At 42.0% G+C, this 27,458-nt stretch overlaps 1 protein-coding gene across 1 annotated transcript in view; it reads right to left on the bottom strand.

Annotated features, from left to right (window-relative positions):
- LOC140550296 (proton myo-inositol cotransporter) overlaps positions 1–27,458 on the bottom strand; it is a 99,126-nt gene that overhangs the window by 60,795 nt on the left and 10,873 nt on the right. Inside the window, exons 2-3 of the mRNA XM_072674211.1 lie at positions 19,908–20,067; positions 11,438–11,646 (exon numbers count right to left, since the gene is read on the bottom strand). Of these exons, the coding sequence (XP_072530312.1) occupies positions 11,438–11,646; positions 19,908–20,067 (369 nt within the window). The remainder of the gene's footprint in view (positions 1–11,437; positions 11,647–19,907; positions 20,068–27,458) is intronic.

Below are 27,458 nucleotides of genomic sequence, written 5' to 3'. Positions count from 1 at the left end.
GAAATCAAGGGTATTAAAAAAAGAGTTTGTCCTGCTTTTGTTGGAGTTACTGTCTCTACTGTCCAGGGAAGATGGCTTTCTACTAGATTTTGGAGCTGGAGCATTGCTGTGAGGGTTTGATTGCATTTAGCGAAAAAAAAAAAACATCAGCACTCTACTTCATCATCCCCAGATCATCCCAAAAGTGGATGAAGCACAGAGCATCATTCCAGAGAACACAGTTCTTCCACTGCTCCACAGCTCAATGCTGGGGGGCTGTATACCCCTCTAGCCCACGCCTGGCATTAGGCAGCATGGTGCCAATAGGTTCTTTTTCTGCTCTAGACAAGCTGTATGTGTGCATTTGCACATCTGGGTGCAACCTAAAGTAGCTGAATGCATTAATTAGAAGGGGTGTCCACAAACATTTGGACACATAGTGTGCCTTAATAGTATTCTTCTAATACTGAGAAGGCATGTGTGCTTTTGTGATCATCTTAAAGCCACTTGATTAATTGTCAGTCAGCCAAGGCATGTTTCGGCAGTGTAGTCAGGCAGTTTGTACAGTGTTAACTGCAGGGTGCATAATCGTCTTTTACTTGTTAGCTACATTAGCCTCTTAGTTACAGTGAAAAGGTGCAGACTTGTGTTGTCTTGCTTGATCGACTACATTTGAGCTGAAGGACAAAATGGACATGTTTTTTTTTTTGGCAAGCCGTCAAGGGCGATTTAAAGAGTAGCTTAATGAACCGTCTCTGCTCTCATTGTTCACTCTACCTTTAATCTCCGTCAGCTCACTTATTTGCCATGGCAAGTGCTTACACCCGAATGGTGCCTGTGAGTAAGTTGTGATTAGATTTAGAAGGGACCGGTCAGGCAGTGAGAAAATGATCTGACAACACTGTCTAGGTCCATAATGAAAGATACTCTTTAAAAATAAAGGGGGGGGGGGGGGTTCAAGGTTTTCAAGTAAAGACAATGGCCTCGTATCCACCACAGTAACTTTACAGAAGAAAAAAACCTTAACTTTCAATGCAAGTCAATGTGATCAGATTTTATTCCAAGTCATTTTGTTGGTCAATTTATCATGAGAGTGACACAATATAAAGAACAAGTGCAAAGTCACATTTTGTTAAAAAGAAAAAATCTGTAAAAATGGAGAAACAGGGTTTTTGTATTACAGTGGTGATGTGTGCCGTTAAAATGAATGTCAATGTAATAAGAATTTACACATTCAGACCATTTCTATTAGTCCATTCATCACACAATATGCACAAAATATGAAGCTCAGCTGGAAGTTTTACATTAAACCTCCTTATGCTTTTGGCCTGACAGGGACTATTAACCCATTCAACCCTAGGTTTATAATTCAGTTATTAATCTTAATGCAGAAACTACTGAACATGATTTGTAATCCATTTGCTTTAGAAAACCTGCAACTGCTTTGAAGAATAAGTGATTTTCCAGATTATGAATCGCTCAATTACCAAGTAGCTTTTATGTAGCTATCCACTTTTAACTTTAGCTTGGGATGTTTTAAGACAATAAAGATGAATAACTTATTCGAATATCCACTGTTTTAAACTTTCCCACTAATATATAAGATAAATAAAGCTTCAATATCTTTTTTTTACCTATGATATGCAAAGTAGCAGCAATAAAATATAACAAAACTATTTTTCCCCTTTTCCTCTTATTCAGTTTTTCCTCAATCAGTTTTTTTCCATAATTTTACAGCTTAGCAAAAAAAAAAATGTATATGACAGTAAAACAAATATGACCATAATTTTAGCTTATAGTTTGAAAGTATATTTTGTTAGTGCTCTATATTTTTATCTACTTTTATTTGGACACAATCTGTTCATTTGTATTAGTGACTTGTTTTTTGACACAGTCTGCTTTTCTATCAGTGACTTTTATTTTGACATGGTCCGTTCGTGATTGAGTAGAGCGACTGCCTCTCCCTTTTTTCTTGACAATTGCTCCTGTTTTCACTCAGCAGAGCTCACTCACACACCAGACGTGGGGCCTAATGGCACTCGTGGCTCAGTGTTTACAGGCTGTGGCGGTTTCCTGCACACACTCCATTAAAAAGTAACAGCAGCAGTAAAACTGTATTCTGCACTCCTATGGTTAAACTTTGTAGATTAATCTGCGGTTCATGTGCATCCCGAACTGGTCCTAGGTAGCATGAGAAAAACATGCGATGACATCACCAACTATTCAATTAGCTACCAATTAATTTTAGTCTACTGGACTAATCGTTTAGTCGGTTAGTCATTGCACCCGTACTGGAGTCCCACAGGGTTCTATCGTAGGGCCTATGAAACTGTGTTCAGTTTGACAGTACTGTCTAATGGTCTAAGGGGTTACGCAACCTTTTAGGCTTCTATAGAGCTGGAAAAAGGGTTCTGCTGTTTTTATAAGGGAAACGTATTTAGATCTTACATAGAACCTTATGTTTTACATTTGAATGAATTGCATGTAGGTCAGAGTGTGGGCAAATTGTTTGAAACACCAAAAGACCTTCTAGATCAAACCTTAAGCGTGGTGAGTGCTGGCTGGACATCACATGGCCAACTTCATAGCGCTGCAGGGCGAATAACGTGGACCTGAGCTCATAGGCCTGCCAAAAAGGCCCGACTCCAATCTTCCTGCATTAGCCTTTCATCTGCGTACTGAAAGATGCAACCACATCTAGCCTTAATATAACACTAATGACAGTTCATATGGGGGAAATGATGAATAGGCTTGATTTTGCTCCACTAATGCCCCTTCCTACAATTGGCTTAACAGCAGAAGTCAGACGTAGGGGACAAAAAGCTTATAGAGAATATACTCATACAGAAAAAAAGCAGCCATATATTCCAGCTTTTTCGCTCTCTTGGGTGCAAGAAAGCCGAGATGGACGAAACTTGAGAGAAAAAGAAATCATTTGAAAGTGGATTAGCTGAAATGAATTAGAAGACAATGCTTCCTGCATCTTAATATTCTATTAGAGCATGTTCTGAATAAGGCTCTCAAATTTTTCCACAGAAAGAGTCACGATGCTGGGGGAAGGATGCTCTCAGAGTGTTGGGGTGGAGGTGAAATAGGCTCGTCTGTACAGGCCCGGTGCTGTAGTGGTGTCTGGATAGATGGGTATAGAGGAGGTATTCCATCACCTTAAGCTCAATCCGGTCAAGCCAGAACTGCTCTACATTCCAAGAGCCTCAGGTCTTCAGAGTGATCTCTCAATATATCCTTTGGGAATGCAGATTTCTTCTCTACAACATTCTGAGAATTCAACCATTTCTCTCTAGTGAGGCCACCCACAACGTTAAAAGTATAAGATTCTTGAGGAACCTTTGGAGGTTCTTTAGTTTGAAACAGTGGAGGAACTCTTAAGGTGCTTTGAGACAATTTCAAGAAAGGTCTTTTATATAAAGTCATTTATATAAGGTCATTGTCTCAAAGCACCTTTTGGAGGTTCTTCAGTTTGAAACCATAGAGGAACATCTTAATGTGCTTTGAGAAACTTTCAAGGAAAGGTCTTTAGAAGGTTCCTCAAAGCACCTTTTGGAGGTTCTTCAGTTTGAAACCATAGAGGAACCTCTTAATGTGCTTTGAGAAACCTTCAAGGAAAGGTCTTTAGAAGGTTCCTCAAAGCACCTTTTGGAGGTTCTTCAGTTTGAAACAGTGGAGGAACCTCTTAAGGTGCTTTGAGAAACATTCAAGGAAAGGTCTTTAGAAGGTTCCTCAAAGCACCTTTTGGAGGTTCTTCAGTTTGAAACCATAGAGGAACATCTTAATGTGCTTTGAGAAACTTTCAAGGAAAGGTCTTTAAAAGGTTCCTCAAAGCACCTTTTGGAGTTTATTCAGTTTGAAACAGTGGAGGAACCTCTTAAGGTGCTTTGAGAAACATTCAAGGAAAGGTCTTTAGAAGGTTCCTCAAAGCACCTTTTGGAGATTCTTCAGTTTGAAACCATAGAGGAACCTCTTAATGTGCTTTGAGAAACTTTCAAGGAACCGTTTTCTTCTAAAAACGTTTCTTCTTAAGGACTGTATACTTTTAACAGAGCAGGTGCTTGTTTAGTCTCTTGTGGAAATGCTCAGATCGATCGGCCTGTGAGCCGAATTAGCCTCATATGACCGATCCTGTGCCGGTCACATTTACACTTGTGCACCGCACTTTTGTGCCAGCAGCACAAACACAACTACACACACCCTCATGCCACTGCTGTGACCCAAACCTTTCTCACGGTCACTGCACCGCCAAGTTCAGCTCTGAATGGGCCACTAATCGAACTGCATCGTTTAACAGAGCGCTCACCGGCCTTCAACCTCCCCCAAATATCATCACTGGACTTCCAGCATAGCCAACAGGAGGACAGTTAACATATCTGGAAGTCCCTCCAAAATGGACCAAAGGCTAGTTTGTCTTGTCCGAAGAGGACTGTGATTGACACGGTTATATCCTAATTACTTTTTCACATGGGTGATATCCAGAGGTGGTCATCTTTGCTTACTTTTTGTGGAACGTCCGGTGCTACAGCGGAGCCACTGATATAGGTTACAACCACAGTGATGATCAACATGCAGTGAGTAGTGTAATATGCTCAGTTAGAAGGTGTGTCACAGCGACTGGAAATAGATGAGGGTTCACTTCAACAGCAGCAGAGTTACAAACACCGAATGAGAAGGACGGGCAGTGGGAGGGGCAAACAAGACAACAGTTAACCATAGCAATACTTCTACACCACAGCAGTTCCCACAATACCATGCAAATCCAATGGTCACAGCTTTAAGGTTTCTGGGAGACACAGGTGCATATGAAATTACCATATTTGCCCTAATAGCAGGTACTATGTTCTATGTATTCTCCCTGGGACTACAGGCACTGACCCGTGATCCCTGTTCCATGACAGTTCAGTATGAATACACATATTATTACACCCTTAATGGCTATGTTAAAAATGTATTATAATATTTTTTTCATATTTTAATACGAACAGTATTCTTAAGAAGTATTTCTTAATAGTACAAGTATTTCTTAATACAAATTGCATTAACACAAGACAAGACAACCATATTCACTATTTGTTTTGGACAGAGGTGGAATTTAGCCTCTGGACCTGGAAAGCAGGTAAGGGTGAAGGGCCTTGCTCAAGAGCCCAACAGCAGCAGCTTGCCGAGCCCGGGTATCAAACCCACAACCCCTTCATCAATAGCCTGGTGCTCTAACCGCTGAGCCACCACTGCCTCAAACAGCAAAAGCCTGAGCAAAAAAAATGTGTAAAGATTTTGCTAGTGTAAAAAATACTATGGACCCATAGACCCATTATTCCCATAATCCCCACCTACGTAATACCAGACCACCATGCATTCCCTAATCCTCAACCGAACAGTGCACTCAGCTGAGTTCTGTAGACCCACACTCGAGGCGAGTTTGATAAGATCTTAAAAGTGTGAATTATTAATCTGCCGAGGAGAACCATTAATACTGCCCACATCTCTCCACTGTTCCCGTTTCCCTCCGCAGCCTTCGGAAGAGCTGGCTGCCATATAAATACAGGGCCAGAATTAGATGTTGTGTTTATCATAGAATATAAATAGAGCACATCATTAAACCACAAAGGCCATGAAATGAATCACTGCTCAGATAAGAGTGGTTTATGACCCTGTGTAAGAGGAAATCGTCTTTAAATTATATCAGGCAAAATAAGGCACAGAGGCTGATAGCCGAGCGAGCCGCAGCTGCTCTCTGTCTGCAATGAACCAATTTAAAGATGCTATAACTCTATTCTGCAAATGAGTGGCTAAGGATGGTCATTTGCTCTGTTTGTGTGATTGATTGATTCAGGTGCTGGAATGATTCAGGTTTCACCGACAAAGCAAAAGAGTTCTTCTGTAACCCAAAGCTTACAGATTTCCCTCTGCGTTGTTGTCATTCATGCTTGCGTTGTTTTTGCAAATCCGTCTCCAACCCTACAATCATAAGCTATCTTGCCTTCACCTTTTCCATAGAAACCTCTTATTTCAGTTCACTCAGCAGCAGTCGCTGTGCACCCAGCAGTTGTCACTCCATCAAAATCTGAAGTGACGGCTAACAGGAACATAAATAACAGTGTAGTTTGACTCCATGCGAAGCGAATAAAGAAAGTTGTATTTTATAGGACTGCTATATGATGGCTAGATGTGGCCATGTTTTCTCAGTCTTGGCATCTATGACAGCAGCTTATATTGGGATGTACAATGCTGTGTATGACCATGTATTTGACCCCTTTCTCAGTTTCCTCTATTTTCTTTTAAATGTTTTATTCAGATCCTCCAACTCATTTTAATATAAGATAAAGACATTGTGAGTAAACCCACAATGCAGCTTTTAAATGCTATTTAAAAACGTCTATAGGCCTTTTATCTATGTTATTCATTTTGTTTCTTTAAAATCATTCTGAGATTGACGTGCTTGTGTGTTTTGGATTATTGTCCTGCTGCATAACCCAACTGCACTTGAGCTTTAGGTCACAAACTTGACAGGTGGACATTCTCCTTCAGGATTTTCCTATAGTCACTCACTCAGCAGCAGTCTCTCTGCACCCAGCAGTTGTCGCTCCATCAAAACCTGGAGTGATGGCTAACAGGAACATAAATAACAGTGTAGTTTGACTTTATGCAAAGCGAATAGGGAAAACTTTATTTTATTTTTTGTGACTGTGACTTATGTGATTGCTAAATGTGGCCATATTTTCTTCATCTTGGCATCTATAATATGATGTACAGTGCTGTGTATAAAAATGTATTTGACCCCTTCCTAATTACCTCGATTGTTGCATATTCGTTTCATTCAGATTATCCACATGTTTTTTCTCTCCAGTTTACATCGCCCCATCACACACAACACCCCCGACACGGCCCAGCCAACCACACCTCTTTTTCGAACTGATGCAACGTCACCAGACAACCAACGTGCCAGAAGGGAAGCGTCGTATACCTGGCCACCAGACGCCATTGACGGCCAGCGCTGATGTGGGGAAAAAGCGGCATCTACCCACCCTAGAGCGAGAAAGGCAAATCAAGGCACTCTCTCCACACCCCTGCAGCATGAGCAGGATACGAACCAGCGATCCTCTGATCACAGTGACAGCACCTTAGTCTGCTGGACCACCCAAGGCCCTTACTGGTTTTAATAGAAGATAAAACATTGTGCGTAAACCCATAATGCAGCTCTTAAATGAACACTCTTTATTAAAATAAAGATTTTTTCAAACCTATAGGCCTACATTAGTGGCCTACCATTCACATAAAAAAATAGCTTCCCCCCTAAACCTAACAACTGCAATCAAGCGCTGGTGATAACGTGCGATGAGTCTTTTACATGACTGTGGAGGAATTTCAGCCCATTCTTCTTCTTCTTTGCAAAACTGCTTAAATTCGGCTACATTCCAGCATGAACTGCCTGTTTATGGTCTTACTTCTATGTAAGTACCTTTATTTGATCTATAAATAAAATGAATTTATTAAACCTAATCTTAACCTTAGTTTTGTAACATTTGTAAGAAAGTAATATATAGCAATATATAATATTGGCCCTTTAAAACACAAGAACTATGGAGTCTCTGGTTTCGGGATTTAATTAAAGAAAGGGATGGCAGGAGATTCGGCTTGCTGCTGCAGTGGCTGGAGATGCACAGGGCAGGTCTGACAAGCACAGGCTGTGCTGTTCTCCCCTCACGTGTTTCTCCTGCACCCTCGTTCAGAGCCAATGACCACTGACATGACACATCTGAGGGGTGAGGGAAGTGACATCGTCACTTTCTCCATGGGGTGACCTGAGTGTAAGTGTGTGTGTGTGCTTGTTTTTATACCTTTTGAGGACAAACAGTCCCATCTATGTAGAAAAAGAGACAAAAGGGTCCTTATTTTATAAAGCTCTGTCTTACAAAACTAAGGTTACAATTAGGTTTAGTAAATTCTTCCTATATACTGATTATTATAGATGTGTATACTACATACGATACAAAATGTTATTATATAAAGGTACTTTACATACATAGGAGACATACTATTATTATGTATGGGGTGCACTAATGCTGGACTAGTATTGTCCTTTATTTATTTTGCCCTATTTTGCAATAAATGAGTCATGGCGCTTCCTGGAACTCACAGTTATCTTAAAGTGGCATGACCCAGTTTATCCTGAGCATAAATACTGCTATTAGTCTACAAACTACAACCTACAAACTACAAACCCACATTTTAAACAACCATTTCCAGATGTGTTTAGAGTTCACAATCAACCTGCACTGCAATTTATTTAACTGAAATTGTGAATCCTCACAAAAAAATACAAGATATAATAAAAGTTTATGCTGAACTGTGATCCGAAACTGAACCGTGGTGCAGAATCTGAGCACTGAAGCCCCCCTAGTGCTTACTTACTGTTTATATAGTGTAGTCTGAGACCACTAATGAAAATCTGTCATTAAAAAGAAAACAAATGAAATACTAGGATCAGCATCACAATCTGAGTGAGAAATTATAACTTGAATTTCAGAATTTGCTGGTATTTGGTGGTGTATCCCTGTTTGGCTTTAATTACTCTGTGCAGTCGAGCTCCATGGACTCCACACCTTGTAAAAGCCTCTGATGTGCAGATCAGACCCACCTGAGAGTCATCTCAACATGAGCTTTAATCGAAGAGCTACGCTGTCTGTCTGTCTCCAATATTTCTCCTTCGTTTTACGTCAATCACAGAAATCCAGTGTTGTGTCAGACATTTAGGCCCCACTGAGGCATATGAGGCATGTTCTACATATAGGTACTTAAAAATACAGTATATAATACATGGGACAGAGTCTCGGGGAGTCTTGACAAGGTATTAAAAACAAACAAGTGTGTGTGATGCCCCTGAGCCCTCTGTCTTACAGCCTGCTCCTCAATTACATGGTTGGGGTGAGAGACCTTTAGCGTACACTAGCCTACACCCAGGCAATCTTCCTTTCTCAGACAACCGCACTCAAAACAGAGTCTCAGTCTCACACAGATGACTCCATTTGCCAGACAGCTGTCAGGATGCTAGCGGACTGTGGGTGATGGGTTCGGACATGAATGGAACAAGAGATTACAAGCAATTTACTGGCTTTCCTTATCAGTGATTGCCTATTGTGCAGACTCACATCCGCATGCGGCTCGGACAAAACGCGAGGCACCGTTCTGCCTCGTCGTTTAAGGGGGGTAAAATTAAAGGGGTTGGATGTTATTAATGAAATAGCCTGTTTATTATTCTTAGCGTGTTTTATAGTTAGACTTAAGCAGGTATATAATCAGGGACAAGCAGGTCCACAGTGTTTCTTCACGCTCTCTTATTTCTATGTAAGAATGTGACATCAAAGAGAAGAAATCTGCTCCTATGCTCCTGGGTGTCTTAATACCGCTACCCATGAGAACGTGATCATGAGATATAGATCTTTTTAAGAAGTGAAGTTATACCTTTTTAATTCTCTTACAAGGGAAATTGGTCATTTTGCTGCCTGACCATGCCCAATCTGAGTAGCACCAGATTGGGCAGCAATCAAATGTACACACTTCCCTCCTAGCCCGATTATGGTCAATCAGATGGTGTTTGGTGTCTGTTGCTTTTTTAGTTTAGCACTGGAGCTGTGAGTAACTGCACTATATGTCCAAATATTTGTGGACACCCCTTTTAATGAATACATGCAGCTACTTTAAGCTGCACCCATTGCTGACACACAGATGTGCAAATTCACACACACACAACTTGGCTGGTTCAGGGAGGCACTCTCAGTAAAATAGAGCTTAAACCTATTGGCACCCTGCCTAATGCCAGGAGTGGGCAAAAGGGGTATAAATCCTCCAGCATTGAGCTGTGGAGCAGTAGAACTGTGCTCTCTGGAATGATGGTTGGTGCTTCATCCCATACATCCTAAACCCCACTAATGCTCTTGTTGCTGGATGCACGAGCAATGCATCTAGTAGAAAGGCTTCTTCCCTGGACAGTAGAGACAGTTACTCCAACAAAAGCAAGATAAACTCTGAAGAAACAATGAATAAGCAGGTGTCCCAATACTTTTGCCCAGTGTATCTTATCAGAATTTGATACAAGTGTGGGATAATTTGCATGCAGTCTGCACAGCCTCACAACCTCCAACACTAGCAACTCTTTGTAGCTCCAGTGCACAACTTCAGACCTAATCGCCATCTCCAGACCTGAACACAGCAGCTCTGATGACGCGGAGGGAAATATGGTGTAGCACAGCATGACCTCGCCACTGTGTGAGGAGTTTCAGGTTGTGGGTGGAGGCTGAATATGGAGGTGGCCACTTCATCACTCCAGAGGCCAGGGCAAACACGGCCCTCCAGGGGAGCTTTGCGTCAGGCCTAATTACCTGCGAAGCCCATACAATTTCCCTTGATCCTCTTGACCTCCCCCATGACATTACATTGGCTGTGCTCAGAACTCGCCTTCGTGGTTCTGCTTGTGCCTTATTTAACATTCATGAGAAAGGGTACAAGTGGCTTTCCTGAGAGGATCCTATACGACAATGACATATATGTGATGATGGGGAGTCAGACATGATCATACGTCACACTGAGCTTTTCTGCACTACAAAAGCAGAGAGCTTGGAAGTATAACTATATTATAATCATCTATATTAAGTCTATTATAAGAATATTATTACACTGGCAAATTTTTTATCTTAAATAAGAAAAGCAACCCAATAATGTGACAAATGTTCTACAATAATGACTCTCCATCTGCCTACCCATGTGTAGGACCCCTTGTGCTACCAAAACAGCTCTTAGCCGTTGAGGCATGGACTCTACAAGACCTCTGAACGTGTCTCTGAAGACTGCCACCAAAACATTAGCAGCAGATCCTTTAAGTCCTGTACATTGTGAGGTGGGGCCTTCATGGATCTCATGTATCAGTGAGCCACGGTTGTCCTTCCTTGAAGCACTTTTGATGGGAACTGACCACTGCATACCAGAAACCCACTGCACAAGACCTGCCTGATGGTTCGGAGATGCTCTGACTCAGCCGTGTAGCCATCACAGTTTGCTTCTTGTCAAAGTGGCTCGGATTCCTCATGCTTCCAGTACATCACCTTCAAGAGATGACTGTTCACTTGCTGCCTAATATCATGATAGATGCCACTGAAACCAGATAATCAACGTTCTTCACTTCACCTCACATTCATATCCCTTACCATTCCATCCACACATAGACGTCGTACTGTATTTACATATAATCTGAATATGCCACATCAATATGAGACCTCCGCAGATCTGTGGTGCTGTGATCGCTGAGGTCATGGGAAGCTCATGGAGAAGAGCACGTGGTTTCCTTTGGCCGTCTCGGTATTCCGTATTCATGGGCTGACTGAAGGGATGCATCCTGTATGTTTCTACATGTGTCCGTGTGTGTTTGCAAGTGTGCGACAGACTTATTTCTCACCTCCTCCACAATCTTTCTCCTCTTCCTCGATGCTGCTCTTGATGCTATCGTACTCCTCGTCGATGTTCTGGTTGCCGCGGATCTGGCTGAGCACGCGTCTGGCCTTCTGGGTGAGTCCCTTCTGGATGAGCCAGCGGGGACTTTCAGGCAGGAAGAGGAAACCAAAGAACTGAACCAGGGCAGGTACTGCAGACAGACCCAGCATATACCTGCACAGAGGGAGGGAGAGTGATGGAGTCATGTCTAATAACCTGAAAAGCCTAAAACCAGACAAACTCTGTAAGAGATTAGGTTTTTAGTCACTTTTGAGAACCAAATAAGATTAACAGTGATGCATTTTCAAGGCGTATCCCATCATAAGTTGGTGAACTTCACACTTTTTTATCTAATATCTGTTGAATTTTGGGGATAGCCACAGTTAATGATGTTGGTGTTTCCCTGTGCTTGAAGAACTGAAGAAATGAAGAGCACTAACGACAGAAAACAATGGGCAGATATAAATAAATAAATCTTTCTATTAAAAAAAAGCTTTAAATCTGTGTAATTTGTTCTTTAAGAGAGCCCTTTAAGAGCCCTTCTAGCTTCAAGTACGCCTCGGCTCGACCCGCCATCCCTCAAAATCCTCAGAAGACGAGCGTCCAGACATTTTTCTGTCCTGCACCAAAGTGGTGGAACGAGCTTCCCCTGGGTGTCCGAACGGCAGAGTCGCTCACTGTCTTCAAACCCAGACTGAAGACCCTCCTCTTCTGAGAGTACTTGGGCGAATAGCAGAGTGGTCTCCTTACTGACTTGTGTTTAGTAGAGTCTAAACTTAGAGGATCTTTAAATTATTAGTCTATTTAATCTAGCTGAGGTTTTTCTTGGGTAAATAGTAAAGCACTTTTGTAAGTTGCTCTGGAGAAGAGCGTCTGCTAAATGCCTTAAATGTAGATGTCTAATCTTGTCTCGAATCTTCAAGAGGATTGAATTGATTGTAATTCACTTGTTAGCTTTAGCATTGTAGCATAGAACTGGCATCTGAAGGTAAAGAACAATGTGGACTGAAGCGGTAAAGTAATACTAAAGGATTTTACACTAAAACGACTCAGGTTGTGTAGTGTTTTACAGTTCTGGAGAGAGGTCTCTCCAGCAAAGTGCGGCTCTAGCAAAGTTTTATAGTGCAGTATCAGCGTTTCGGCCTGGAGTAAGAATGACAGAGACGCCGTTCTCCACCTTATTCCACCACACCCACTTTCAAGAGTCAGTTTCTTCCTTCATCCTGGTCATTTGTATCAAGTGGTTTGTGACGGTCCCGTATTCAGCGTGAATGCAGTTCAGTACCATTCGGTTACTGTTGTGGACACTGATCCTAAAGTGGCTAGCTATGCTAACCCATTCCAGCAGGCTACTTAATGCTATAAAGAGGAAAGCTAACTAACTGTCCTACACAACGCAAAAAAAGATCTGAATGTTGTGAGGCACAATATATAACGTCTATCCCCACCTCCCAAAGGGAAATTGAAAACGTCCCCCCAAATGTCCAGACGTCTGCCTTGACCATTTTGTGGAGGGGAAACTCATAAGGGAGTCATGAGGCGCAGATGAAGTGGACGGTTAGCTGACATTAGCTGCTCCATCTGGCAGATGCTACATAACATGTCCACTAAGACAGTCAGACACAAAAACAGTTTTTACCCTCAGGCCATCACCTTCCTCAACAGCTGATCACCATCATCAGCTACAGGCCACAGATATTACTGATAAACTCTTATCCTACAGTTACTGCATTACTGCACCATTACTCATTTCATGTGTACACTGCTGTGATTACACAGTTTCATTTATATATTGTTGCACACTGCTGTATATTGTGTATTGTCTGTAAATTATATGTAGAGTAGCTGTATATTGTTAATACTAGAGAGACGCTAACAGCCGGCAACAGCAAATTCCTTGTGTGTGTGAACGTACTTGGCCAATAAATCTGATTCTGGTCCTGATCTGATTCTAAAAGCTAAGAGCCTCACAAGCAGCTGATGCATTCGCTTCAGTAGAGCTTCATTACCGAGCCATTTTACTGGGTAAGGATGTTCTGGAGTTACACCTCCACAAAATGGTAAGACGTGTGGACGTCCGGGTGGACATTTTAAATTTAGCACCTTTAACCATCCTATTCTTTGAAAGGTGGTGAATATAAATGACTCTTGTGTTCGTAACTCTGCTGTTGTTCGAGTGAATTCCTTATCGTCTTCCAGTTATTGCGACACACCCTCTATCAGTGGATCTGCTGTAGCACCAGATGTTCTACCACAAAGTAAAGAAAGTAAAGAAAGAAAATAAGGTGGATAGGCGTGCATTTAGAGCAGCATTATGCAATACAATTTGCTCCTGGGCTCCCCCTACAGTTGGAGAGAGTTATTGCACCTATACCTCACTGCAGTAAATACAATCTGAAGGTAAAGAAGCATGTGGACTGAGGCGGTAGGAGTTGTATTACCAGATTTTACACCAATATGACTAAGCAGCGTTTCATAGTTCTGGCGAGACATCTCGTGCGGCTCCGCCGAAGTAACATAGTGAAGTAGCAGCGTTCAGGCCCAGAGTGGCAGTGATAGAGACGCCATTCTCCCTCTTACAGTCAGTGGAGCATCAGCATGATTCTGAAGATGCTATTTTAAGGTAAAAACACCACATAATGTTGCCCTAAAACCTGCCCATTTCCTTATTTTATAGGTATTCCCTTTCTGTACAGGGAAATTATTCCTTCCTTATGTGAAACAGCTGTTCATGGTAACTGACAGGCCAATAAATCACTTATCTTAGTAACATCTGTATTTTATTAGATTATTTATTTCAATTTGTGCATAATAGTAACAAGGCCCCACCTAAAGTGACCCCATAATTGCAGTGAATGATTATTGTTTGTAATCATAGCTCATTTTACAAGTGCCACTTAAAACACATTTAACAAATAATTCATGGTGTTTCCCTGCAATTGATGTTTTTTTCCCCCAATCTGGTGAAAAAATTCCACTGAAATGACAGGCAGTCTCCAGACCTAGCCCGACGGAGTGTGTACTGTATAGTCTATGGGTGTGCTTAATTACAAATGCATGACTTCTGCAGGCTTCTGGCTCCCCCACATTGCCAGATGCCTAATTTCATCATATAATTTAATGGGCCATTCACAATTCAGTGTACCAGTCTGTCAACAGGTCATCACTTTGGCTGTGAAACGAGAGATGACTTTAAACAGAACCCAGAGAGTCAACTCTCTCAGTGAGGAGAACCCTCTGCATCACTTTAAGCTCATTATTATTGTAATGCCACAGTGAAATTCATGAGTCATTAGGGTAAATGATCGAGGCAGAAATGTAATAATTTCAGAGAAAAGTCTATGGAGATCCACCAGGCTGTCAATCTCCGCAGTCAACATCATAAGGTGCATAAGGAAAAGCAGGGTGGTAAACTATATCTTCAGAGGTTCGCAGACACCTGTCTCTCCACCATTTCTTCTGTAATCAAGGGTATTAATGAGGAGTCGCTTCTCTTTAGGAAAGGATTTCTTTCTACAGCTACTAATACCTCTTCTACTACTGCTACTACTACCACTGTCTATTCTAGTACTACTTCCTTTACCATCACCGCTACTCCCAATATTACTACTACTACTACTGCTAATATATTTTTTTTCTTCTACTATTACTACCAGTACCAACACGTTTTTGCCACTACTACTACTATGACTGCTACTACTGCCAGTATTACTACCATTGCTGCCAATACAACTACTACTACTGCCAACTACTATTTATTCTACTGCCAATACTACTACACTACCTCTACCACTACAACTAACACTACTTCTATTGCCAATATTACTAGAACTTCTACTACCACTAAGTAGTACCCTAGTCTACCACTACTACCACTACTATAACAACTACTGCTACCACTGCCAATTCTAGTACTGCTACTTTTACCACCACTACTACTACTGCTGCCAATATTACTAATATTACTGTAACTTCTTCTACTACCCCTACCACTACTACTACTACCCCTACTACTACTACCACCACTACTACTTAACTTCTTCTACTACCCCTACTACTACTACCACCACCACTACTACTACCACTGCTAGTACTGCTACTACTACTACTACTACTACTACTACCACCACTATGACTACTACCACTGCTAGTACTGCTACTACTATTACTGACAATACTACTACTATTGCTATCACTTGTAGTAGAAGTAGTAGAATCACCATACTAAATGTTTTTTTAGTTTTAAGAAAGCAGAATGAATACTTCCTGTATCATATCTCACATCTTTATTTAGTAATGGAGCCCGATAAGCACCCTATCATGTAGAGCGGACTGAGCTGAGGATTGGAGCTGTGTTCAGATGGAGGAGTGTTTGCTGATAAAGAATATCCAACAGTTTGATCATGTTAATCCTGCATCCTTTATATCCCCCTTCACAGTGAAGGCTACAGATCCTGCAGGGGAACTGAGAAGTGACCTTAAGCTGTATGTAAAAAAGGCTAGAAAATAATCCTGAAATGTGACCGAGGGTTATTTCTGACTCTTACATAAAGTATATGTATATTTGTCAGTAACAACGTGTGTGTGTGGAAGATTGTGGGAGCTTTTCAAACATGTTTATATACTATAGGTAGAAAGCATTGCCTTAAATTCACATATTGCCACGGTCACGCAAAAACCTTGTATCTCTGTTTTTGATTTTTTTTTTTTATTTATTCATTTTTTTGACAATGTGAATCTGGCATTTCTTTACATTGTGTGGTTTCATGATGAAGGAATCAATAGAAATGCTTCTAAATGACTTGAATAATACAGTTTACATTGCCTTTCATTGAAAGTTAAGAAGGTAAAGCTGCTGTTTTGTAGATACCAGGTTTTTGAGTGCCAGTGGAGATATGTATCTTTTAGTTTTCTATGATTATACAACAGTCAGTCCTGACCTCTAATGCTTTTCACACTCCTCTGACACGCTGACAACAATTGAAAAGGCGGGGCTAAACCAGAGTCCTTAATGGGCAAGTGTGTTCACTTGGTAGCCATCTTTGCAGCGCCACTCATTTGTAGTGGAACTACTTTTTGGTGGAAGGATCTGACCGTATGAAGTCAGTCGCATAAGTCAGTTTTTACTACTGAATTTGACTGTGTACGTGTCCGAGGGGGGCGTGTGCTAGTCCGCCCTCACTGTTGACGGGCACTGTGTTGGGTAATTGGCAGTTACACAAATGGGGGAAAAATCTGATAAAATTGTTTAAAAAGTCTTTCATATTTTCTCTTTCTAGAGAGTTGTAGAAGGTATGTATCTTAGTAATCCTGACTGTTTAGCTTCTTCAAATAAATCTAATCTATCAGGGATTTTTGTCACCAGACAGCTTTCCAGAGATCCAGACCCGAGCCTCTTTTGAGCAAGCCAGTAGCGACAGTGACAAGGAAAACCTCACTCAGATCGAGAGGAAGAAACCTCGAGAGGAACCTAGACTCAAAAGGGGAACCCATCCTCCTCCTCGTAATAGCACTTCCTTCACTAGGACAGAACTACCTGTCTGATTTGCCGTGTAGTTGTCATGCACATCACACTCTACCGTACAAACCCACAAAGCAGTCAAGCAGTGGAGGGATCTATTGAGGCATGAGTCATCCATTCACCACCAACCATGACAACTTCATCTTCACTTCACTACTAGAAAAACCAGCAGAGTGCCAGACTCACAGCACAAACCAATCATGACAGAGTGTGTGAGGACGGCGAGCAAACGCAAAACACAGAGCCCTGCCAATAGAACAGCCTGAAATCCACTAAAACATACCACCAAACCCAACCCTGCCTGACCACAGACCCATTATTACCCTTCCACTATATCACTCACGAACAGCCTGGACAGGACAGAACTGTGGGGAGCTGAGAAAACAACTGCTGTGTCTGAAATTGAGTACAATAGCAGTACAAATGAGTACTAAGGGGGTCTACTGCATACTGAAAAAGGTTCTGGTGTATATAGAACCATTGGTTCTATGAGGAACCATCTATAAAAGGTTGCTATGTCAAGGATGTCCAATAATAGGACAGTATTTATCTTGTCAAAGTAGAATAATGAGAGTTTGGTGAACCTCAAAGGCCCTCTTCACATCTGGCTTTACCATGCGTCCTGGGTGATCTGATCACCAGTCAGCACAAAGTACAGGTGTGGAGGGGGTAATCGAATCCCTCAAGCCACATTCGGGGGTGGTCAGGCACTCATACGACCACAGTATTCTTGTAGAGTGAATGCCAAAGCCCTGCCCACATCAACTGCATCACTTCCCCAGCCAGGAAAGAAATAATAACCACGAGACCACACCTCCCCAACATCCGCACGAATCAGAATCAGAATTAGAAATACTTTAATGATCCTAGGAGGGAAATTACAGTTATTACAGCTAAAAAATAAATAATAATAATAATAAAAGAAATTATATATAGAAATTATACATAAAGAATGGGTTCATGGGTAAGCATGGCTCCCAGAGAACATAACATGCACACCTCCAAAATCTTAACTTCGCACAGTCTGACCCACAACCCAGCTTTAAATAATGCAAAAACAGGGAGGTGTAGGGACCTTCAAATGCAGTCATGAAACGCTCCCTTCCTTTTCTGCCAATTCAATGGACCCAATTAGTGGTCCTTCCAGACCTTCACTCACCCGCAATCACGGTCATTGTGAATAAAACAGAACATGCTGAGAGTAGCTGTAATAGCTTTAAAGAATATGACCAGAGGTTAAAAACTCCAAAGTCCAGAAGGTATAAATCCTCCCCAAGGTTCGGGTTCATTTGGATAGAGAGCTCTACCTAGTGCAAACCAGCAGCAGAGCTCACAAACGACAATGAACATGTTATCTACCGAACTACACCTTTGTCCAGTGTGCATTTCTCCCTCCAGATGTTAATTGGATTTGTAGAATTACGAGTTTGTTGGAATTGCATGAAAGTAAGTCAGCTATTAAACTTTCACACTATTATTTAACAACATCAGCTCCTCCAACTGTACCCATTTCTGCCAAAGCCACTAAAGTACAGCACTTAACAAAGCTTGCTGGTTTGTTTGGGGGCATTTCAGTTCGGTGAGTAGCAATGTTAGCTTACTGGACAAAAGGTTGTGATAGAGGTGTTTTTTTTTCAAAAGTTCAAAAAAAAAAACACGCTTGGTCTCTTTCTGTTAGTAGATGCTGTACACTGACATCAACAGTGGTAAGATATACCTTCGGTCAGACTTTTTTCTGTCCTGGCTTGTAGTCTGAAATGCCCCTGGGTGTCCAAACGGCAGACTCCCAGCTCTTCCAAGAGGACTTAAGCAGAGTGTGGTGTATGTTAAGTATTGTGGTCTCCATACTAACTTTTGGATTTAGTAGTATCTAAGCTTAGAGGGATCTTTTGGACACCTTTATCCTATACAAACTAGCCAAGGGTATTGTTTGAGTAAACAGTGGAGCACCTTTGCCAGAGCTAAGTTGCTCTGGATAAGAGCCTGAAATGTAAATGTATCTGTAGGTCCCGTGAGGACATTTTAGAATTGTTGGAGACTTCTTTACACATTGTGGGGTCTGCTCTTGGGTTAAACTTGCTAGGATTGGCCTGTTTTTAATGTTCTCCACTTGTAATGATTTAGTGGACGTTGGAACGGCTGGTTTCTGACAGTTCTGAGATCTTTTTAAATCCCTTCCCAGACTCATCTGCATCTTCAACCTTTTGAAGGCTTCTTCCTCAGAGCTCTTTGGGTCTGGGAGCTCTTTGGGTCTGGTGATCCCACACATTTCAGCAATCGAGAGCTGAAAGTTTACACTGGGTGGTCAAATGCGTCTCCAGTCAGTCAGACTGAAATCGGATTGCTGTGTGGGCAGAAATATGCAAATTCATTCATTGTGCTGCAATTCTTACTGGTGTTTTGGTTGTTGAATGCATCTTGGGGAGACAGATGTCTTTACATTGGTTCATATAGTCCTGATACTCAAGACGGATGAAATGACCAGGTGTAAACGGGGCGTAAATGTCTTACATAAGCTCCCCCAGAATCCTCTCTAATCATTTTCTAATCATCTGCGGCTGATGTGCTGCACCTGATTCCCATTGTAGACATTAGAAGTAGTTATAAATGTGGGGGTTTTCATTACATATTCATTAATTACATTTTATACATGATGTTTAAAGGCATTTCTTTAGTTGTATCTGTTTAGTTATGTTGCCTCCATCTCTCAATATTGTTCACATGAAGATCAAATGTCCATATCTTTAAAGCTACTGGCAGACTGTACAATCGTCTTTGTCCTTTAAGGTCATTCAGGCCTATTTAATTCCATAATTTTAGTTAGTTTTAGACTAAAGACTTTACTTTTCTACTAAACTCTAAACTCCAAATGAAGAGAAGCCTGCAGGACACGGAGTACAAAAAGAGCTCAAACCTCCATCCTCCGTGCTGAACATAGCTGAAGGCCCCATCAATGAGACTGGCCACAAACTGGCCAGCTGTGATGAAGAGTGTGTTGACGGTGACCAGCTGCCCTCTCAGATGCGGTGGGGAGGCCTCAGCGATGTAGACAGGAACAGTCATGGAGTTGATACCTACATGGAAAAAGAAGAGATGGAGATTTATGTAAAATATGGCAGAAACCGTTTCTCTAATTGGAGCTGCACTGATTAAATGCACAATCAGGGATTTCAGCCTGACGAAGTGGCAGCCCCAGCGCTGAGCTATGGGAAACAGTAGAGGGATCACTTGGAAGCACTACTTTCCTTCTAATATTCATGAGCAGAACTCAAAAAGCAAGACAAAAGTCTATTATATAAAAATGCATCAAAAACTTTCACAGCAGTTCAGAGTAATAATGGATTAACAAGCCTATCAGAGACTTAGCCAACGGCCACCTTTAACTCCGAGCTCTCTGTATGCTACTGTGTTTGATGCATCACTATATAAAAGAAGCTCCATGCTGCCTTTATTGTTGGATGCACTGATACAGGCACTAACACATGTGCAATAGAGCAGTTTAGATCACTAAGCCTTTATTTCTATTTTACTTAATCGGACTTACACTATATGTCCAAAAGTTTGTGGACATCCCTTCTAATGAAGGCATTCCGCTACTTTAAGTTGCACCCATTGCTGATAAAGATGTGCAAATGCACATACACACACACACTGCCTGTCTAGTTCCTGTAGAGAAGCACTGCCATCAGAATAGGACTCTCTGGAGCATATTACCAGGAACCTATTGGCACTATGCTGCCTAATGCCAGGCGTGGGCTAAAGGGATATAAAGCCCCCAGCATTGAGTTGTGGGGCAATGGAACTACTGTGTTTTCTGGAATGATGGATGGTGCTCCATCCAGTACTTTTGGGATGAGTTGGGAGTTGGGGATGATAAATTGGGGTGGTGATCATCCAACATCCTGACCTCACTAACGTTCTCATTACTATATGCAATCAAATCCTCACAGCAATGCTGCTCCAAAATCTAGTAGAAAGCCTTAATCCCTGGACAGTAGAGACAGTTACTCCTACAAAAGCAGGAGAACTATTTTTAATGCCCTTGATTCTGGGAAGAATATTGAATGTGCAGGTGTCCCAATACTTTTGTCCATGTATATTACTGTTCACTGTTTTCTTATCCGAATCGTAGTTTTACTTGGTTTTAGGCTCATGTTCTTTACAATAGCATTGGCAAATAACAATATTTAAGGTAGATAGCACCACCTAGAAATGTAGGGGGGGGCAATATGACGATGTTTGATCAAAATCATAATATTATGCCAGTCTGATACAAGCGAGCGTATCGTGCATATCGTCGGTGCTTAAAGAACACTGATCAGCTGCACATTTCATTACAGACAGGGGAAACATTTTTAAGAATCTGTCACTACTGATGTATTTTGACTGCATGTCAAAATGTGCGATTAATATTGTGTATCATAAAACATTGTCAAAATATCATATTTTCGCCATATCACCCACCCCTCCTCAAAGGGATACCTTTATAATCATAGCAATGCTCTTGTCCAGTACAATGAAAAGTTCTCTTCAGATATCCCAACTTAAAAAGCAGGGGTCAGAGCGCAGGGTCAGCCATGCTACAGCACCCCTGGAGCAGAAGGGCTTAAGCAGAAGGCCTTGCTCAAGAGCCCAACACTGGCATCTCAGCTAATCTGGGTATTGAACCCACAACCATGTGATCAGTACCCAGGCAATCTGACCACTGAGAAGCCACTGCGTATTGGAAAAGTCTAAAGTCTGAGTATCTAACACGTGTTCTGATTCTGAGAATCTTCTGAGAACCCACCACATATGGCCCACATTGCAGAAATGGCCTTCTAGCCCTAAACAGCCATGAAAGTATATCTCGTCCACGACCAATTACTGAGCAGCCGAATCCCACGCCTCCATTTTGATGTAATGAAAGGCTTTATTTGAAAGCAAACACATTAAAACATTATGAGGGCGCAGTGCACGGCCCTGGCGGAGTGTAAACGTGATTTATCCCAAAATGAAAGCCATTACTTGGGGAGGCGGCGGGAGTGGAATTTTTGCTCTTATTAAAAAGGCTTCTCCTGAAAAACACGTCCTCTGCTTGGAGAGACGAGGGTCGGGCCGACAGCGTTTTATGAGACGGAGCACCTAGAGGCGATCGATAAATCACATTCAATTTATTAGTCTAGCCGTGCACCTGCCCATACATCTCTGAAACATCGAAAGTGTGTCACGATGTTGACAGCGTGTCTCATTTCCCCAAAAGAAGGAGGTGGAAAGGGGAAGGGGGGGGGGCAGGATTCTCTGCAACAGCATTACAAACTCCCTAAGAAGCCTAGTTTGGGTTTACTGTGGGCGTCAGTCTGAAAAACTATTTGAATGTAATCATTAGGTCTGTGAAGCAATTAAAGTAATTCATCCTAATTAATCAGATTATGGGAAGTCAATTGTGAGGCATCACATTAGTCATATCTGCTCAATTCTGACCGAAAAGAAAGGTATTTCCACTGACTGGACGATAAGAGAGGCCAGAAAAGCTTAATCTGAGTGTATGACTTGCTTTCAGTCAATCAATAAGTGGAGTTATGACCTCGTAGGTCTTTCTCCGCCCCAACTCCTCCTCCTCCTCCTCCTCCTCCTCCGCCCTGTATATATCCTCCACCCTGGGTCTCCTCCCTTCTTCCCTACCGCTGACCTCAGTGATGGGGGGCTCAGCTTCACACACCCACCACCACAAGTCGCCCAGAACTCGCCCAGAGTTCACCTCAGCTGTGGCTTCCACATAGTGATGAACACGGTTTCCAACTGTCAGCCCAGATGTCCAGTGAGAGCAGCAGTGGCTGCACAGTCCAACCACTGACTGTATATACACTAAATGGGCAAAAGTATTGGGACACCAATTTTAAGTGTATTTAAAAGAGCTCATCCTGCTTTTGTTGGAGTAACTGTCCAGGGAAGAATGCCTGAAAGTACTGGCTCCCTGCAGTCAATATGCTGATGATGATCACCACCCCACCATGTTGAACAGATAGATATACACTATTTGGACAAAAGTATTGGGACACCTGTTTATTCACTGTTTCGTCTGAAAACAAATGTATATAAAAAGAGTGTATCCTGCTTTTATTGGAGTTACTGTCACTACTGTCCAGCAAAAAGGCTTTCTACTAGATTTTGGAGGAGCACTGCAGTCGAAAGTATTGGATGGAGCTCCAACCATCATTCCAGAGCTCCACATTGCTCCACAGCACAATATACCCCTCTAGCCCACGTCTGGCATTAGGCATAGTGCCAAAAGGTTCATGTTTATTTGTCCTATTCTATTAGCAATACTTCTCTCCAGGGACTAGTCATGCTGTGTGTATGCTTTTGCACATCTGTGTCAGCAATAGGTGCGACTTAAAGTGGCTGAAAGCATTCATCAGAAGGGGTGTCCACAAACATTTGGACAGAGAGTATGTTAAACTGTACTGTAGGGTTTACTTGCCTAGCTGCTCCCACACTCTTAGCAACTCTACAACTCACACACAGATAAGGTGAAGTCGTGCTTTTGTAGCCTTTGTAGCCATTTCTGTCACACTGAGAGAACTCTTTAACACCTAGCATTCGCTAAGCACTTAAGCCTGAAACACATCACCACACATCACTGCACCATATATCAGTCCTCGCTGCTCCATTGTCAATTAGATGAGACTCTCAAGAGAGAGAGTCCAACCAATTGCGCTCATCCTCATCCAATTACAGCACAGAGGCGTCACATTATGCTGGGGTATCACATGCAAATGATATTTGAGGGAATCTCGGATTTGAGAGAAAAAAACACCAGAAGTCGGATTTCGGGGGTGGAGGTGGGGGGTGGGTGTGGAGGAGGGGGCTCTATGGTTGTGGGTAGAACAAATATCTACCTGATATTTACACAGCAGAACAAACAACATGTGTTTGCCCAGATTCATCTGACAAGGGCCACGGCATCGCTGCGTGCTATAAAGTCTATTAATAGCCCCAGCTCGCTGCTTCCTGTCGCTGCCGTTGCCCAGCAGACAACGGACCTGTTGCCATGGGAACCCCTCGCTGCCTGCTCACATGAGGTTAATCAATACTCGGAGACGACAGCTTTCATTGATGTTTCATTACACTTCTGAAAAGCGTGGACTCGGCTCGTACGGAGCGACGCGACTGTAAGGCTGCGATATACGGGAGGCCTTGATCCCAGTTAAACTCGCCTAAGCGTCCACCGTCCTCTGATGTTGACTTTAGTTAACCTGGGATGGCTTACATCAATTTTCATCATCCTTGCTCTGCCAGATTGCAGGAAACTCCAACAGTTTCAGACTGTGGCAACGTGCGGTTTGGAGAAATGGGACGTGTTCAGAGCTACAGGCACAGTGTGGAACAAATAGGGCCGAATCAAGGTCTTCTTTGAGGTTCGGACATGAAAGTATAAGGGCAGATCACCTTTTTGAACGTCCCCAATATGCTAATGTACTATATTCCATATAGCCCCACATAATGCAGCATAATACATGGTTAATTATTGTTAATTACTATACACTGCTGTAATTTAGATCTCACAGAGGGCTGACAAATGTTTGTGGACAGCCCTTTCTAATGAATGCATTCAGCTACTTCAAGTTGCACCCATTGCTGACACGGATGTCCAAATATAAGCACACAGCTTGTCTTGTCCCTGTAGAGAACTCTTACTGATAGAATAGGACTCTCTGGAGCAGATAAACTTATTGGCACCATGTCTAATGCCAGGTGTGGGCTAGAGGGATATAACCCCCCCCCTCCCAGCATTGAGCTGTGGAGCAGTGGAGCTGTGTTCTTTAAATGATAAATGGTGCTCCATCCACTACTTTTGCAATAAATGCAACCAAATCTTCACAGCAGTGCTCCTTCAAAATCTAGTTGAAAGCCTTCTTCCCTGGACAGTAGAGACAGTTACAACAAAGTCCAACAAAGGCAGGGTAAACAATGAATGAGCAGGCATCCCAATGCTGCCCAATACTTTTGTCCATATACTGTATGTATGCATGTTGCTGCTGTCCAGTAAAAAAACATGTATCTCCATTTTTGTCTGTTTTTAGTTTGTCCATGGTTCGAACCCTGTAGCTGCTTCTGCACATGTTGGTAATAATTCTGGATGAATGGACCAATAGAAATGCTCTAAATTACTTGGAATAAACTTTTTTTAATTTAATATTAACAACCATTCAAAGTTCAGAGCATTTTTGCATTCTCCTGTAAAATCACCATTTTGGAGATACATGTTTTTCATTGGACAGCAATGATGCACTACACTCTACAATGGAAAGTAAGTGTTGCTATATATATATATATATATATATATATATATATATATATATATACACACAGTATATATCAGAGAGAGAGGGAAGACACACCGTTAAGATAATCCCTTAATATCCTCTAACACAAATATCAGCCGAAGCTGCACGAGTGTACATGGGTAAATGATTATAGAAGGCAAGGTTCTGTGTTTAACAGTGTGTGGGCAGAAATAAGCTCCATTGAGGCAGTTTAAGAGATTCTGTATGCAGTGTTAATAATGTAAACCTTATTATACAACTCCCCACATTTGGTTATTCTCGTACAGTGCAATCAACACATAGGAATTCGGACGGAAGTAATTGCTCTTCCCAGGGCTATTCACAGTCTGCTTCTCACTCTCATTAATGTCCTCATACGAGGAGAAGGAACATTTTCTACCATGATCTCTTAGTGATCAAAATGGTTACATTAATTTGTTGTTTCTGTGGTACTTTTCATATTTACCGACAATGTCAATAAAGCACCCATACACACTGACACCATTTCCCCACAAGTTATTAGTTTATTTAGAGAGGGAGTGTTATCGCAAAGGTGAGTACCATAGATCATCAGAGACCTTGAGTGTTCTGTTGCTTTTATACAACAGTTTTTACTAAATAAAAAAACAATTAAATTCTGACCTCACTAACGGTCTTGTTGCTGAATGCAATCAAATCCTGACAGCAATGCTCCTTCAAAATCTAGCAGAAAGCCTTCGTTCCTGGACAGTAGAGACAATTACTCTGACATAAGCAGGAATTTAGAAGAATCCCAATTCAGCTGTCTCAATACTTTTGTCCATATAGTGTAAAATAATGGCTCTGAGAGTGTTCAGGCCCTCAGAAACACCGAACAGCGTAACTATGAACGTTGTGTGAAAAGCCAATAATTCATCACACATTTTCACGATCTTCTTGAATTGTCATTTCTGTAAACCGATTAGCCATAACATTAGCACCACTGACAGTTCAAGTAACAATCATTGATTATCTTCTATCATCTACAATGGCCTCATCCATCAGGGTCTAGGATCTACATATTAGGCAGCAAGTGAACAGTCATTTCCTAAAGGTGGTGAAGGTGTTAAAAGCAGGGGAAATGAGTAAGCATAAGAATCTGAGCCACTTTGACAAGAAAATTGTGATGGCTAGGCGACTGGGTCAGAACATCTCCAAAAATGCTCCAAGACAGAACAACCAGTGAACCGTCAACAAGGTCATGAGAGCCTAAAGCTCACTGAAGCTCATGGAGGCACCCCCCTCGCAACCTTTCCCCAGGATCCACAGGATGCCTTCGGAGGTCTTGTTGAGTCCATGCCTCGAATGGTCAGATCTGATGTGCCAGCACAATGGGGACCTACCAAATATTAGGCAGGTGGTGCTAATGTTATGGCTGATCTATGTAATGCTGAAGGATTGGATTCATTCTAATTCTTAACTTCATCAATGCTAGGTACAACCATTTGGGCACCATCACCAGAAATCACATCAGCATAAAGTTCAATTATGCTAACATGTGGGCTGGTTCAGTTCTGAGGCCTCGTTCTGATTTGCATTAAATAAGTGATGGGTTTTTAAACTGGCCGCAAATGTGTTTTCTCTGTCGCTGGGGGCTGTTACCGTGGTAACTCGGTTAATCGTCACCAGGCATAGGCCAAGTGGGGAGGAAGACACTGACTGCATCTTGTTATCAGTGATAGCCCAGAGCTCTCCCGACAGAGTCTGGCTTTAAGGCAGGAGGGCGGTGGAGTCCAGCACAGCCATCGGCCCCCCTCAGAGCCACAAAGCAAGAGCCCATCCTTCTAATGACCGCGGGCAGGCCGGGAAGACAGATGGCTTAACCTCTCTTCTGTTCACACTACCGCTTTTGACACTCCAGGAGTCCAGCACTCTCCTTCTGTTTAAAGTTGGTTTTGAGCAAAGGTCAGCGGCTGCTTTTAGAGATAATCAGAGGCATTTTGTGACTTCACAGTGCAATCACTGCACTGGACTGTTATACGGTCATGTGAAAAACTCAGGGCACCCCTTGAGAACCTTTGTATATTTGAACATATTATTGAATTATTGAACATATGAACACATTTAGCTTATTAAAAAATATATTTAAACATCATTTATAAATTCATAGAAATTAGACCCCACATTTATTACTCCTT

Source organism: Salminus brasiliensis, chromosome 2 (genome assembly GCF_030463535.1).
Source record: "Salminus brasiliensis chromosome 2, fSalBra1.hap2, whole genome shotgun sequence".
Lineage (NCBI taxonomy): Eukaryota > Metazoa > Chordata > Actinopteri > Characiformes > Bryconidae > Salminus > Salminus brasiliensis.
Note: the sequence above shows the minus strand (reverse complement) of the source record. Positions and strands in the feature narration are given on the sequence as shown.